Source organism: Athene noctua, chromosome 10, assembly GCF_965140245.1.
Source record: "Athene noctua chromosome 10, bAthNoc1.hap1.1, whole genome shotgun sequence".
Taxonomy (NCBI): Eukaryota; Metazoa; Chordata; class Aves; order Strigiformes; family Strigidae; genus Athene; species Athene noctua.
The window spans coordinates 3,205,005-3,221,757 of record NC_134046.1 but is presented as its reverse complement, the minus strand read 5'-3'; the positions used below and the strand labels follow the sequence as shown (position 1 = coordinate 3,221,757).

Here is a 16,753-nt window from a genome sequence, read left to right as displayed (position 1 = left end):
CATCTCCTCTTCAGGGAGGAGTTTTGACTGGTCCACACAAAAATCTTTTGCAGTTCTTAGAAATAAACTAGAGAAAAAACTAGTTCTCAAGCGTTACACAGCTGAAAACAGCGTCACACAAAACAAACATATTGAGGAACAAATTTAAACAGTTTTTTCATTTGTTCAGAAGCTTTTTTTAACATATGTAAATCCATAAAGGATCCTCCTCTATAAAAGCCCTTGTTCATGTCTGGTTCTAAGCAGGTTAGCTGAGTTTCTTACGTAACTATTATGATAATCACAAGGCTAGCAGCTGCTTATGCTCCTTTTGATTTTCTTCTTACTCTTCCTCCCCTTCATGCAGGAGATGAGATGCGTTAAGAAAGTCACAAGGGATATCTGAATACTGTCTATGGCTTCTAGGAATAAACTGCATTTAGAGCAGGAATTCAGGGACCAACAGAAGGTTGACTACCTCTACTCTACTTTAAATCTGACTGTTCAAGTTTTCAGTTTGTCAGAACATTTAGAAACAGCATTAAAGTCTTCATTACCCTCATTTGGGCACCTACAGTTCTGCTAGCAGCAGTCTGTGGATGTCTGAGGATATGCTTTTGAACATGCCTCACAGACCATGTGGCCTGAACAGCGCCCAGTGTCCCAGAACCTGCGGCAGCAGAGTAAGAGACTCTCTCAGCACAGATCTAATTGCCCAGGTTTACTTTTCTCTCTGCAGAACACAGCAAAACAAGCTTGGGAAGCTTGTGACAATCCCTTTATCTTGAAGCTCTGTGGTCTAAGCATTACGCATGTCCAATGTCACCATGAACAAGTTTTCCAGCCTCACAGGTGAGGGCTCCAGCCACAGAGATTGTCACAACCACCTCCATGAAGAGCAGGAATTAGATGTATTTGATGAAGTAGATTACATGCACCAAACTAATACAGAGGCCTTGGGTGATCAGCTCACTGAATCAACACAGATGATGTGTTGTTTGTTTGTTTGTTTTTTAAAAACAAGTCTTGAAGCACAGGGAAGTTCCTGAGAGTGTATGATACATCGAAATTTAAATAGAATAATCTTTAATGGGCCAGCTGGTGTCAGGCAAACTCACAGAAAGCCCAGTGTAGGCTGCAGCCATTTGAAGGCTTACAACAGAAATGTGCAAAGTTCTATTAAAAACAGCCTTTAAAAAACCTCTCTGCATACTATTTCAAAATTGCCTGAGAAGTCACCTCACAAATTTGATTCTGAAAAATAATTACAAAAGGCTATACTTTTAGGGTCATACTTTATTGCAGCTGTGCACTTTCCCCTCTCTCCTGGTGCCCAACACCATGTGGCTCATAGTAAACTGAGCTATTATTTTCTCAGCACAACACTTTCTCATTCTTTTATAACCTGCACTATACGACAACCTGCACTAGGATGACTAGGACATCAAATTGTCCATAGACTCTCCCACTTTATTTAAAAAAAAAAAAAAAAAAAATCAACAAAAAAACAACTGTTGTCAGAACAGAAAAGTTTGAATACTGTTGTCTGAATCCATCCTGTCCCAGGACAGGATCTGTCTATATCTGTATATCAAACCCAGTGATATTTATCTAGACTGTTCCTAAAAACTTCCCACGGTGGAAACTCCAAAACCTTGCCACAACCATAATTAATGAAGGTTTCGTTCTCCTTAAAAATAAAAAATGTGACCCAGCTGTTTTTCGCTGTATTTCAGTACACACCTTCTTAGATTGTCCACCAACTGTCAAACACCAGAAATCGCACTTCTCAGTGTTTTACGAGGAAGGTCACAAATATAACTTGCTAGCAAAAACCTGGCAATAAAATACAGTTCTAAATATACTGCAGACAAACCCAGCATTGTCTCCCTTTCCCTCACTCATGAACCTCAATCCTATTGCAAATCTCAACCCTGTTTCTAAACAGGATATTTCTACCACTCCTAAACTTCATAAAGGGGGAAGCATTTGTTTTTACAAGGTATTCTGTGAAAGAAACTGTTTTTTCCGAACAGAGTTACAATGAAATCAACAGGAGCACCTGCAACTTCCAACCAGGATTTTAGAATGTTGGAACATTCAAAACTCCAGTGTTAATAAATAAATAAGTATTTCCTGATTGTGACAATATATATAATTGCTTTTGTCCTGTATTCATAAGCAACATGTGCTATTCCTTTCATGAGTGGAAGAAATGGTACTTTTCTCTTCAGAATGCACCTACTGTCAGAAGTCTGCAGTGACCTCATTAAAAGTTATTTCCATAGCCACCAGGCTGTTTGCTTTTGAGTTACTAGTGGTTTCTCATAGAGCAGGAAGAACTCAAAATAGTTTAGCATGGGCCAAGCTCAGGCCACTGCGACCCATTTCTTTACAGTTAATGTCTATCAAAGGGCTTCCTGTTGCTCTTACTAGGTTCTCTCTTTAATTGATCTTCTGTGTCTTGATTGACAGTGGAATTAACCTGAATCAGCACTGGCTTTCTCTGACGTATACAAAATGCATAGGTCAGTCCTGGCCTCACTAGACTTGTACAAGCTATTGCAATCACTGTCCCTCCCTTGGGACACAGGGCTGGCTGTCCTGCCCAGAGAGGATTCTGCTCACAGAGAGCAAGAATTTAAGTCTCAAAAGGCCTTTGGAAGCAAACTTGCTTGTTGAGGAAAGCTTCTGCTGAGAGACCTCACCTCAAAAATGAAACTCAACTATCTCTTACAAACTTTGTTAAAAATCCACAGGTATGCAACAGAAAACTTTTTTTTTTTTAAATAAAACATCCCAGAACAGCACAGGCAACAAACTATTCATTTAGCCATGGCTGAATCATCAGGAAACATGCACTGAGATGTCACTGTGCATTGTGTAAATCGCTGTTGGTAGTGCAAATGGACCTGAAGTAACGTGAGCGCCCACACCTCTATACAGCTGTGCTGATTTGTTCTAACTTGTCTATTTGCTGCTGCGTTACCATGACAAAGGTTTAGCATAAAATACTGAACAGATTATGTGTTTTCCTGGATATTGCCTTCAGCTAGCTCAGGTACAGCTGTTACTGTTGCAGCCACACCTTCTGGCTTTGGGGTATACATAAGGCGCAGAATTCAAACTACACGTTTAGATCATTGCCACAATGGAGGGATGATTAATCCAGGATTGAGGGAATATACAAATCTGCCCGCCTAATTATTAGACACAGTTAATTACAAGGTTTTTTTCCTAATTGAAATTATTCTGCTGTCACTTCACATACAAGGATTTAGCAAGGAAGCACAGACATAAGAGAACCACAGTAATCACTTGTAACAATGAGTTCTGCCAGCTGCACAACGCTGCACACAGAATCTGTTCCTGAAACTTCCAAACTCCCTACGAAGGATGAGATCCAATTATTTTCATCTCGATACACATCACACCTTCCAGCTCTTCTCAAATTTCAGGCTGTGTATTTCAAACAATCATTTATCACAGATTTATTTGCTACTGTTCTCATTGACTGACATTTTCTTCCCATAACTATGTAATGTTAAAGCCATCTATCATACCTTCTTTAAATGGGTAAAAAGCAGATCTCTTCAGAGCAATAAACAACCCTTGGATGCGTATTCTCTGATTTATTATATACAAGTATAGTTGCAGACCCACTCCTTTTTGATGCTGCCTTGACTTTCAAGTTTAGCTGCCTAACATTCAGCATTTAAAAACCACATACATATATATAATCCAGCTTTTCCATGGTGCTGAGTATCTAAAATTCAGTCACTTCTATAACGAGGGGGGGACCTAACTCTACATCATTAAACTGAATTAAAAAAACAACAACAACAAAAGTGAACAAAATTCTCTGACTAGTGCTGGCAAATTACAAATAGAACCATCATATTATGCCTTTCCCTTTAATTACACACTTGTCTGATTTTCATCAAGCTCCTCCAAGAAGTATAACTTGTAAAAATATTTGTGAAATGAGAAAATGAAATATTATCAATTTGAAAAATTGTATTGATCTGTATGTATACTTCTTGATGTAGCTAAGTGGAAATTTTTATCTCAGTTCTCAAGCCACCAGATACACCTTCCCTGACAAATGCTTGTTATTCACTTTACACTCCAAACAACCAACATATAAATCAGCAGTGGTCCTTCCCCAAACCATCTTTTGCATCCTTCATCTCTCTTACAGGTAGTGAATCATCACAGATGTTTCCTAACATTGTTTGTTTATTCAGTCGTGTTATAATAGCACCTAATGAAGTTGGTGCCTCATATAGCAAATGTCCCTGTCCCAAAGATCTCAGTCTTGGGAGCTTATAGTCAAAACCTGAAACTCTTTTAATATGGTTACCAGGCAGAAGAAACTAGAAAGAGCTTATAAGAAAAAAAAAAAAAGCCATAGCAGACTGTATACTAAACACAACTTAAGTCATTCTGAAATGCTTTCACAAAGATGTTACAGCATGAAGTGATTTGTTTGCAAAGGCTCCACAGAAGTTCTTGTAGAGCAGGAGTTCGACATCTGATTTGCTTATCCATTACCACCTCAGCGAGAAAACTATTTCTTATCACAGCGATACCAACAACTTTCTGTGAGGCCACACACAGATACTGATGCTTAGCTCTTCAGACAAGCATTTTTCCCTCAATCAGCCATTCTTCATCCTCCCAGGAAAAACAAGTAGCCGGACCTTTCATTTTTTTCCAGATAGTATTTTGAAATACTTTGCGTAACGCTATTACTATTAACATACCAGCTTAAAAGCACCTGCTGTAGAGTAGCATTTCAATTTCCAGATAGGACAAAACTGAAAAAAGAATAAAACCCAGAGAAAGTTCCCATGAGATACTAGTAAGGATAAGAAAGTGATTGCTCCATAGATGGTTACTAAATCCAGAAAATGCCTAGGGACTGATGGGTTAAGGAGTCTGTAGAGAACGGATAATTGGCTTGTATTGGCAGAATAAACATCATCATACTTAATATATTTCTGTATTTGAGCCCTTTTTCTCTCTCCCAGCCTTCAAGCTTTTAAGGACATGGAGCTGTCAGTAGCACATAGATGACTCTCCAGAAATGCTTTTGGATACTTTGTGTTAAAGTGCTCTACGTAAAAGTTAGCATATGGAACTTAAATGTGTTTTAAACACATCATTTGGCTGCACAGCTACAGTGTATCGTGGTGACTTCAACCCTCCTTATTTACATGGCCCTGCTGTCTGTCACACTGCGAGTCACACCCTTGTATCTAGAAGAGACAAAAAAAAAGCCCCAAAACAAAACAACAAACCAACCATAAACTTCAGGGAAAATACTTCTACCTGTTTAGTAAAATGACTCCTAATGTTTTGTGTATGGACAAACTGAAAAACTATAAAGCAATCAGGAGGAAAATTATACAGGATTACACACAAAGCACTTAGATCAGATAGACTAAAAGAATCATTTGAACAGAAAATCACAAATACAGCTCCAGAGTGAAAGTCACTGATTGGCATGATATAGGAGACTAGACAGTAAGAGTGAAACAGTGAAAGAAACCAACAGATGAAACTGTGGACTTCCTTTTGCTCGGAGTTAAAAACCATAACACACAACAGACTGTTAAACACAGAGCCTGCAGCAGTAGATGGACCAACTCTTTACAAGTATACAGGAGAAAGCGTAACGAGAAATGCTAACACAACTTTATTTGGACTTGTACTCTAAGTACTTAGAGTGCAAGTTTACTTTTATTAATCTAGTAAATTGTGGCAATTAATTAGAGATCAGTTCCCTTTAAGTATAATATAGAGTACTGGCACAGTAACTGCAAACATAGCACATGTCAACGCAGTGCTGTAAAGAGAATTTCTCTTGATTTGAGTTTCTAGTCTCCGCTCGGTATCACACAATTCTAAAATCACATCTCTCACGGCAGAAGCCTGGCCCTTACCCTCCACTGAAGCCCTTGGGGTCGCTCGTTCAGTAGGTCTCATGTGGACCGCCACTTTAATGCTCTGCATCTCAGAAATCATTTGTGCTATACTTTCCTGGAGACTGTTAAACTGCTGTTGTAAACTCCCTAGACATGAACTGACTTGTTTAGTGTAGTTTAGCTGTTCATTTAAAGGAATTAAAAGAGAATCTAGTTTTATGGAGTCATTCCTGTCTTCTCTGGTTAACAAAGCACCTTCTTTTATTTCCTGTGATATCCTGGTTTGCAGCACATTTTTCAGCTCTGCTATGACGTCACTGAGATCCTTCTGCTGTAAGTGGTGGCTGGAGGCCTGTTCTTTAATGGCTTCTTGCAAATTTATTGGCCCCTTCTGTGCTTCAAGCACCAAGACTTTCAATTCTTGCAGCCTTACTCGATTAACATAGGTGGAACCAAGAACACCTATAATGGCTCCCAGTATAGAACCAATAATAGACCAGTTCTTCGTTTTTTCAGCTCTTGTTCGTTCTTTCTCATGGCTTTCCCTTACGGCTGCAGAGAAGAGAGAGAATTTTTCTCTCTCAGATTCTTCTGCATTTAAATATGCAGCTCGGTACCTCTTCTCTTCCTGCAAGAAATACAGTGATTTGAAGAAGGTATATATGAAGCTATGAAGTCTATGCAAAAAAAACCCCAAAACAAACCCCCAGTGCAGATGAAGGAATGGAAACAAAGAACATCCAGTAGTTCTGTTTCAGAAATTTTCCTTTTAATGTGGGATTTTCTTTATTAATCCTACTTAAGTCAATGAGACACTATTTTAAAACAAAACTGAGCAGTGGAAAAGGTCATCAGGAATTACAGCTGAATATCCCCTACACAAGAATCCGTCACATGCTGATGACAGAAAAGGGCTACAAGTAGGCAAGGTGATTCTCTCCCTATAATGCAGGCTTTTTCAGCCCAGCTTACTCCTCCAAACGCTACCTTTACCACACTTCTCCCTTCCAGTCCTAAATCCCTTCAGCAAGAACTGAAAAAAGGACTGGACAGGGTGTCTTGGATACGCTCATCTCATGAACATACGTGCTTCTTATTCCTCCGCACTCTCTTTCTTATCCTGCTCACAGAAAAATGTCTTTCCCTTTCTCCCTGTGTCTCCTGGAATTATTCTCTTTCTTCCAAGCCTTTATTTCTTTTGTGAGGTGGCACCATCACCTTAAAGACAGTGGGGACTTGAGTTCTACCTTTCTTCACAGTCCTGCAGAGCCCTATTCTTTTTAGGTCTCATCCACACCTGATCCCTTATTTAGACAACTAGAGTTCTCTATTCTCTTCTGATGTTGCACCCACTGATCCAGGGGCTCAGTTTAAGCTCAGGCATTGGCACCCATTCCTTCCCTGAGCTTTGCCATAGGTGTACCTGCTTCCAGGCCTATTCTCTACTGTTGCTGCAGTTTCATCTGGATTTCCTGGACTGACGTGGGCTGACACCTTGCCTTTATCTCTGATTGATGGACTGTTAATAACATGTTCTTGTCACCAGCCCTGCTTGGCTCATCCCGCTGAGGTGCTGTAGGACCGTGCCATGGTGGTGAGGATACTGCCCCAGCCTGTGCCGTGGCCAACCTCATCTTCCTGCTTGCCCTCCCTCATAGAGCCGCCGCCTTCTTGATGCTGACAAAAGCTTTAACGAGTTGCCTGGGTTTTGTAGCCATACAGAAGGCAGTTGAGAGTATTTTCATAGATTAACAACCAGAAAGAAGCTTCTCTCATCATATGGAAGGTTAATTATTGAATCCCAGCTTTTTCTTGACTACTCACAAGTCACCACTACAACAATACATTTTCTAGGCTCACTATCTTCAGTTTTCTTGTCCAAATTTACTATCCTGTTTTAGCATTAACATATATCATTTGCATAGCAGATCAAACCATTGATAATAATTAACTAAAAAATAAGAAATTAACTCAGATCACTGTACTTCAGAACTGAACTGCATCTACAAAAACAGTCCCTAGTGACGGAAGCAAAGCACACAACTTTTCATCGTATTTGCCAGTGTTCAAGTACCAACAAATTACCTGCAGCAACCTGTGTTCCAGAGTAGCCAGTTCTAAATACTGGGTGTCATCCCGAGAGACCCTGTCCAAGCGGTCCCGAATTTCCTTCAGTTTGATCTGCTGGGCTTCCACGTTTTCACGAGCCTCTCGTACTATCCCTCGAGCTATCATAAAGACATTTTCAGCCTAAGAAGAAAGGGTATTTATTTTAGAGACTTACTACCAGATAGATCTAAATCACTAACTGTATGAATTTTTTGGGGAAAAAAATCCCAACAAAACAAACCATGCTCCATTTTAATTTAAGGGATAAGCTGTATTCACTAACATGCATAGACTAGAACACATTTACAGTATCTCCACAGACAAAGCAGAAGACAGGACATGATTCTCCTCAGGAGATCTTCTTTGCCTCACAGCCAGTGTTTATACTTCGTGTAGCTTAACTCATAGTTCTTAAATTTCCACATTATCTCCATGTTTACCTCTGTCACTTTTCCCTGAGCCTCTCGAACTTCATTAATTCCAACAAACTCTTCATATCTGTCCCACCAACTCTTGCATGTTGCAGACATTTTTTGAAGGGAGTTTTTTCCCATAACAGTCCCAGCTTCTGTCAGCCGATTGAGACGGCTCATGGCCATTTCTATCGCAGACTTGGCTTCAGGCCTCTTCGGTGCTGATGAGCAGTAAGTCCGCACTATGTATAAATTCATTTTTGGACTCCACTTTATCAACAAACGGGGATACTGCAGGCCACAGGACACCGAGGACACACTTGATTTATATTTCATTGGCCCCGCGTCTTGAATTTAATCACTGAATAAAAGTGCGACAAGGATGAAGAAGAAAAAGTTATTGAAGTATGGCTGATTAATACCTCTTAAAACTACACATGTACCAAAACCAATTAAATTCAAGAATGGCTAAACCATCACTAGTCTTAACCATTACTTACCTAGAGAATTTTCCACAATTTTCAAAGGGCAGTTCTGCCACAGATTCCTGCTTTTCTGTTGTTAGTAAGTACTCCCACCATGCCGCCTCATTGTTAATTCACTCTCTGCATGAACAGTGATTATATGCAGATCCAGTACCAGCAGGAGTAGCCTCAGAGTAGAGTAATTTAATGCTTCAACACAGAAGTGATTGCCATATGAAATTTTGCTTTGTGCTTTCAGACTTTAGTATGGTGTGCCATGACACAGGTACTAACAGTTCTGCAAAAGAGTAGAAAAGGAAAAAAGAGAAGAGAGGGGAAAAAAATCTTGATAAGAAGTGGGTCTTGATAACTCCCTTTATCTTATATTCCACAGATACACAGTGTTGAAGAATGCAAAGACAAAAATATAAAGGACAGAGAGAAAACACGGGAGTGCTGAACTGAACACAACAAGTATTCTCATGAGACTGCCTACAAAAGTAAAACATAAGGAATAGCCACAAGATCAGAAAAATATCAGGTAGTGAACACACAGCTAGGGCCGCATTTTAAAATGAGCTTAGAATTCTTGTTTATACTGCAAAAGCAGACTGCTAGTTACAGTTTGTTGTTTATTGATCTGTAAATAAGATGTTAATCTTCTACTGAGCGCATTTCTCTAAAAATTGTAAACAGGAAAACTTCCAAATACGGTTTTATATGAAGTCTGACTATATCAGACTTTGAGTAATACATTATAAAAACATGGATTATTGAGAAAGCTTGATAGCTGCTCTATAGGGTTTTTTAAACTGTTTTAAAACAGCTCTCCATGTTAATTTTAGGTGTCTAATGACATCGTATATGTGCAAATACAGGCATCTTCACAGGAAAGGATTCTTCCTCCTGGAAGACATTTTTGATCCACTTTTAGCTGGCTACTGAATCTGAATGCCACAGGTTCATTCCCTGTTAAGTATTTCTAACAAACAGCAATAACAGCAAGCAGCATTATGAAAACCTTGTCAATTGTTTTATATGCACAATAATACAGTGGATCAAAACCACAAAAACATGGAAATGAAGTAAGTTTTCTCCTTCCAGCATCACTCATACTTCTCACCCTTACAACACTGACTCTGTGTTGCAGACCATGTACTAAAACCTCAGCTCAGATTTGTCCTCTCTAGATTGCAAGATTTCCCTCTTTAACTGCACTACTACATGAAGAGTTTTACCAAATATTCAGGCTACTGAGGCAGTATATCAAAGAGAGGGAAAGTTGTGATTTTTAGAAGAATTTCTAAGTAAACAATTGCAACAAACTGCAAAGTAATCTTAGCCTGAGCTAACAGGACCTAAGACAGTCATCAAAGCTTCATCTGATATAACATGCTTTACCCCTCTCTTGCTTCTTCTTGTAAGACAAGTTTCCTCCGCCTGCAGTCAGTGACATAAATATTCTTTCCAATGGTTTAAACCCCAGCGGCTACCCGCACTGGACACTGGTGGCGGGTAAGCCTGGCTTTCACGGGTCATATTTTGCAGCAGCCTCTTTTGTCACAGCCAAAACGTAAAACCGGAATTTCCGATACGCCTCCACACACTCACAGCTCTACTTCTCACCCTTGAGAGGGGTGAAAAGTCAGTTTTCTCCACGTGACCGACCCCTTCCCTGCCGGAGGGGGCCCTTTCACCGCACGCAGAGCTACGAGACTACGCTCCCGGCACCCTGCAGACCCGCACGGCAGAACCGCTACCGCCTCCCGTAGCCACGCACAGGCCCGGGCAGCAGCACCGGTCTCACCTCAGGCACGGCAGGTGACCGGCGGGAGGGAGCGGCCCGCCGCGGGGGGCTCCCACCGCCAGCGCTCAGCTAGGCCGCGCCCGCCAGGGGCGACGCGGAGCTCCGTGCTCAGCGGAGGCTGGGCCGAGCCGCTCCTCCCCCACCGGGCAGCCGTCCCCGCGGAGCCCCCGTCCCGCCGCACCACCCAGCCCCGGGCAGCACCTCCTACCCGCCCGGGGACCGGCGCGGCCCAGCCCGGCGCCTGAGGCGGAAGCGGCGGCGGAAGCGCTACGGCGGCCGCGCGGGGCCAGGCGGAAGCGGCCGCCCGGCGGCGCGAGCCCGCGTGCGCGCGCGGGGGCTGAGGCGCGGCGGAGCGGAGCGGAGCGGGCACCATGTCGGGCCGAGAGGGTAAGGCCGGGCCCGGGGCCCCCGCCGCCGCCCCTCCCTCCCTCCCTGGGCTTCACTGTCTCCTCTGTCTTTACAGGCGGCAAGAAGAAGCCGCTGAAGCAGCCGAAGAAGCAGTCGAAGGACCTGGATGAGGTAGGGCGGCGGGCGAGCCCCGGCGTCCCGCGGCACCGGGCTGGGCCACGGCCCCTGCGGGGGGGGAAGGCTGCTTTCCGCTTTCGCGTTACCCCCCCCAGCTCAGCTTTCTATAGCAATACACATTTTGTGAAACGTCACGTTTTGCCAAGCGTTGGTCTGACGTTTAAACTCACGGACCAAGAGGTGACGCGCTGCTTTCCGCGGCCCTGGTTTTCCGGTGTTTTTTTTTTTCTGCTGACATCCCGCCTGCGTTCAGGGTAAACGCAGCAGTGCTGGCTAACGGAGGAGTCCAGTGCCACGGAGAAGGCTGCAATGTCCTCGCCACGGCAGCAGGCTGTGATGGGAGGCCTAACAAATTAACGCGGTCACAGGAGCCTAGGACAGGACACAAAACGCGGGGATTAATACACAGCTCAAATAAACCAGGTACTAGTGAATCGTCTTAGAGATACTTAAACATAAAAGCTCAGAGTATGGGCGTAAGCTGTTATTTCTGAGGATAGTGGAGGATGGATGAGACACCAATGATTGAAAACAGAATCATCTAGGTTGGAAAAGACCTTGAAGATCATCTAGTCATATAAATAAATATAATAGAGATAAATACCACGTCTCTTTGAAAAAGGAGAAAAAAAAAATCAGAGTTTTCTAAACAAGATTTAGAATAAGATAAATTTCTTTTAGAGAAATGGTAGAACCAATTAAGTGCTACAGGATCCAAGTGATAATAATATAAAAATTAATAGCCAGTATGGATTTTAGTACAGCTGTGGCAAACAAAGGCAGTTCTGTCTGTAGCAGGCAGTGCTATGTACATGAGGAGAAAACCAGCAGAGGTGAGGTTCTCGATGCTGGCTCCGGTGGTGTCCTCAGTGCAAGGCAGGAACAGGACCCGAAAGGTGATGGGAGGTGAGTGTGCAGCCTGCTGGAATGCCACGCTCTAAAAGCAGTTACTAACAGTTCAGTTTGTGACTGCAATGACATATAGAGTGGGGTTTTGCAAAATTTTGTATTTGATATTTTGATTAGTGCCTCATTTGGCTGTTTGACTGACAGTATGGTTTATTCTCCTGGTGGAAAACAGAAGTTTGGAAGGGCCACAGACTGTCAGAGGACAAGACCAGTAGTCAAAGTAATCTTAACAAGTTGGAGAAAGTTTGAAAAAATGGACTAATTAAGCATGTACTCTAAGTCCCTTTCTTTGGTAAGACTAATTAACTTATAAAATACAAGGAGAATGACTGGCTAAACTGCTAAACTCCAGGTCCACCTGAAAGGATTTGAGACTTAGATCATACACTGAACATGAACCTGCAAAATCAGGTGTTGCAAAAGTAAATCATACAAGATGTATATACAGAATCCTGTGTCTCAAACATGATGTAATAATATTTCTTTTCCCCTGTTGTGGTTCAACCCCAGCCAGTAATTAAGCACCACGTAGCTGCTTGCTCATTCCCCTCACCCCCAGTAGGATGGGGGGGAAAAAAAAAAGTTAAACTTGTGGGTTGAGATAAAGGCAGTTTAAAAGGTCAGAAAAGGAAGGGGTGGGGGGAGAGAAAAAAGATAGAATATATAGAAGAAGTGATGCACAATACAATTGCTCACCACCTGCTGACCAATGCCCAGCCAGTCCCTGAGCTGTGGTGCCCTCCCGGCCTATTTGCCCCAGTTATATACTGGGCATAATGTCACATCTGGTCTGGAACACCCCTTTGGCTCGTTTGGGTTGTCTGTCCTGGCTTTGTCCCCTCCCAGCTTCTTCTGGCAGGGCAGCATGAAAAGCTGAAAAGTCCTTGACTTAGTATAAACACTGCTTAGCAACAACTAAACCATCAGCCTGTTATCAACGTTATTCTCATCCTAAATCCAAAACACAGCGCTCTACCAGCTACTGGGAGGAAAATTAACTTTACTCCAGCCAAAACCAGGGCATCCTCTCAGCACCACAATACTGGAAGCACTTGGGGGCAACTCTTTGTGAGAAAAAAACCCCACAGAAGTGCATAAATGGGAGGGATTGATTTACCAACAAAGACACATTAGTCTACAGGGAAAAAAACAACCCAGTGGAAAACCTGGAGAGAGAAACAGAATATTCTGTTCTGCGTGGGATAGGTAGGGGAAGTCATAGGCTTACACTGCAGCAAGGAAAGCTTTAACTTAAGAGGAAAACTTTGGAGTTATAAGGGTAGTTGAGCCATGGACTGGATTGGTGAAGAATCTGTAGAACCTCAGTTGTCTACGTCCTCAGTTTAGTTACTCCAAAATCCTGAGTGCCAGGGAAGATGCCTGTGGTCCCTTTCAGCCTTGATGTCTGTGAAGAATATGTATCTAAGGGATAGAATAAGTCTGAGCTCTCTTGAATTCTGGAGGCTGTTCTAGCAGGGATGCCCAACAGCTGGCTTGCTTGTACAATTTGACAGTGGTTTCGTTAGATTTCCTGGAACTAATACAAATGTATTAAACTTTGAATAAATAGTCACATGTACGTGGAAAGTTTTCTTTGAAATGAATTCCTGTTTTTAGGTAAAAGCAACTTTTTTTTCTTACATCCTATATAATCCAAGTTTTATTTTTAGAAAGTGCTTGTGCACGAGGCTCCCAGTATCACTGGTGGTATATTAATGAATGGTTTGAGTGCAAACATCTATCATTCAGAGGGCAGAATGAGATTATGCCATAGGAAATGATGCTTGTTTAATTTCAGAAAGATCAAATGTACAAAGTTAAATTTCAGTCACTGCGTTCCGGTACAGCAAAAAACGGTTTTGCATATTTAGTAGTATTCAGCCATCTTTCATCAGTTCCATCAGGTTTTTATTGCTGTTAGAAAATTACATTTATTTCTTGTTGCTTGTCAGTTGTTCTTGAATTTTTTGGGGGGAGGAGATGTTAACAAAACCTTGTTGTTCTTCTCTTTAGACAGATCTGGCATTTAAACAAAAGCAGAAGGAGGACCAAAAGAAACTTGAGGAGATGAAAGCAAAGGCTGCTGGAAAAGGGCCCCTCAGTAAGTGAGGTGCCAAATGGCTAGCAAAAATGGAGGGCTTGCTGACCTCAAAAATTTAATTTTTTTGCTTGACAAACATAAAAAGGCATGTACCTCTAGGTTATTTAACCTACATCGGTAAGTTGAATGGCAGGTGCAGAAGATAAGTAACAAATAAGAGGTTAATTTTTTATTTTAAAAAAAATTTCACTATGCAATTTCATTCCCTAATTATTCATGCGGGTTCTGGCTTAGCAGGTATAACAGTGTGCCTGGCATGCTAAGATATTCCAGTCGGATGGCACAGAGATATTTCTACACTTATTTTAGCATACTGTCCTTTTCTTTCCAGATATGTTACGTGTAGGCTTTACAAAGTTCAATAAATCCTCTTAGAGGATGAATTTCTTCAAGAGTAGTAGATTCCTGGCAGAAAAAAAAAAAAGTGGCTGGAAATTAGTCTGGCTTCAACCCTTTTGCCTAAGTGAGTGTAAAGCACACTGTGTCACAGCAGAAAGTTTGTAGGGTGCTTTATGGTGGTGCACTGAGACTGTTGATGGTCTTTGTCTCAGTGGTAGCAGGAATTAGTGTCAGTGTGAGTCTGTGCACTCCTTGTACTCCTCTGTGTCTGCAGTGATTGGATTAGAGATGTTAAAGGGTGCACCCTGCCTATTCCCTCTAGGTGTTTTTGACCTGTGGTCCATTAATGTGACTAATCACTTTTCCATTGTGTTAATACCGTTAAACTTTACATTTTGCTTCCTATTCTTTAGCAAGCTTTCAGTCTTGAGAGGTCCTAGAAAGACCTTTCCAGCAATCCCATGGCAACTTAGTCTCACTAACAACCTTTGCTATGGAATCTTGCCAGGCGCTGTTTGAAAACACGAAGTTCCCTGGATTCAGTTTATCCATACGCTTAATGATAACCTCAGAGTTCCAGCAGGTCAGTGAGGAAGGATTTAACATTTATAGAAGTCCTGTTGATTTTCACAAGACTGTGTTTATCCATTTTCTTTGTTACAGACTTTTCTCAGAGATTAAGGTCAGACTTGCTGGTCTGTAGTTCCCCAGTTCTTTACAGAATCCTTTCTGTACCTGGGATCTGTGCTGGCAGCCTGAGTCCTCAGACATAGTGGCTGTAACAATAAGTTTCAAATCTTAGCCAGCTGTTCTGCATTTTCACATTAGAGCTTGTCAGTGCTCTTGGAGGGAGTGCCATCCAGTCCCGCTGACTTGGAATATTTCTTGTTTATTTATTTCAAATTGATTGAGCTCCTCTGATTTATCAGTGTACAAAATACATGCTGCATGTGGGACTCAGAATATCTTTGGCATTACAAACTGATGCAAAACAATTCACTGAGCCTCTCTTCTGTGTCCTTGACATTCTAAACTTGTTCTGGACAGGGCGCTTCAGCTTACAGATTTCTTAATAGTTCTTTCCTGCCGTTATTACTCTGCCTTTTCCTAGGCTGAATTTCAGTCATCTGGTCCTTGTCCAATGCTTGCCAAAGCAGGTAGTGATTATTATGTTATTGTGGGAGGGCTAGACTATTCCCAAGAGCCTCAGCAAGGCAGCGCTGTTAGAATCATATTGCAGTGCAGAGTTTGTTGTTGACCATCAGCCCTTGCAGGCTGTCTTGCTGTAGCCTTGCTATTAGTTTTTTTTTTTTTCACTGGTCATACATGACACATGTGGTAAACACCAGCATTTTCAATAAAAATGCTGCACTTGGTGTTGTGCTAATATGTTGTGTTCTTTCACCCTGCTTTAGTCTCTTCAAAAATAGGGACTGCAGAGAACAGGTAATTCCAGAGAACTGGAATTCTCGTAATTCCAGTACCTGCTTCTGTTATGCTTCGATCCCAACCAGGGGCTCTGGTTGCTGTAGGGATACCAATGCTTTTACATTCCCTTAGCCTTGAATTTGATTTGACCAGACTATACTCCTGCTGTATAAGAAATAAACAATGGAGGGTGTCCCATGGAAGAACAAAGAAATTGTTGAAATATTTAGTTCTGCTATAGATTTATGGGGCATATTTGGTTCCTGGAGAAACTTGGTTTCTAATGTTAAGTAAGTTATTGAGAGTAAAGTGTGTGAGATCACAGACACAGAAAAGTAACATGTGCAAAACCAATTCACGAGTGGGGATCTGAGTTGTACAGGCAGTCTAGTGGGGATTTGAATTTATGAGGAACTAAATTTGTAGCTAAGCTCTGTAGCAGTTGTCTAACCAGTTGTGTTGTTTCTTTTGGCAGCCAGTGGTGGAATAAAGAAGTCTGGCAAAAAGTAGTTTATCAAACTGCAGGGTAAGAAGTGATCAAGTTACTCAGTGGATCTGCAGACTTCAGAGTCATGAAAACTCACTGTCATTTGGGAAACATTGTACATTTTGTTTAGTCAGAATAAATCTTTTTTGTTAAGATGTGATATTTTCTCTTTACCTGTAAGTTTTGTTTTAAAAATGGCATTACTGTTTTATACTGGAAACGACACTTTTACCGAAGACCACTTGTGACTTTATGCAACCTG

The 16,753-nt window shown here is 41.7% G+C and overlaps 1 protein-coding gene and 1 long non-coding RNA gene across 4 annotated transcripts; one reads left to right on the top strand and one right to left on the bottom strand.

Annotated features, from left to right (window-relative positions):
* Nucleotides 1-5,657: 5,657 nt before the first annotated feature.
* CCDC51 (coiled-coil domain containing 51) lies at nucleotides 5,658-14,096 on the bottom strand. Of its 3 annotated transcripts, none has more exons than XM_074914017.1 (5): nucleotides 11,402-14,096; nucleotides 8,932-9,193; nucleotides 8,459-8,792; nucleotides 7,995-8,159; nucleotides 5,658-6,537 (listed from the first exon to the last, which is right to left on the bottom strand). In XM_074914017.1, exons 3-5 carry the CDS (start codon nucleotides 8,765-8,767, stop codon nucleotides 5,761-5,763), a joined length of 1,251 nt encoding a protein of 416 aa, XP_074770118.1. In that variant the 5' UTR covers nucleotides 8,768-8,792; nucleotides 8,932-9,193; nucleotides 11,402-14,096; the 3' UTR covers nucleotides 5,658-5,760. The 3 variants fall into 3 exon arrangements, with proteins under 3 accessions (XP_074770118.1, XP_074770116.1, XP_074770117.1); XM_074914015.1 differs by lacking the exon at nucleotides 11,402-14,096 and adding an exon at nucleotides 10,703-10,935; XM_074914016.1 differs by lacking the exon at nucleotides 11,402-14,096 and adding an exon at nucleotides 10,297-10,848.
* On the top strand, nucleotides 10,980-16,651 carry LOC141964084 (uncharacterized). Its single transcript, XR_012634264.1, has 4 exons — nucleotides 10,980-11,089; nucleotides 11,166-11,221; nucleotides 14,150-14,237; nucleotides 16,480-16,651. It is a non-coding gene; the product is annotated as an uncharacterized LOC141964084 (long non-coding RNA).
* Nucleotides 16,652-16,753: the final 102 nt, after the last annotated feature.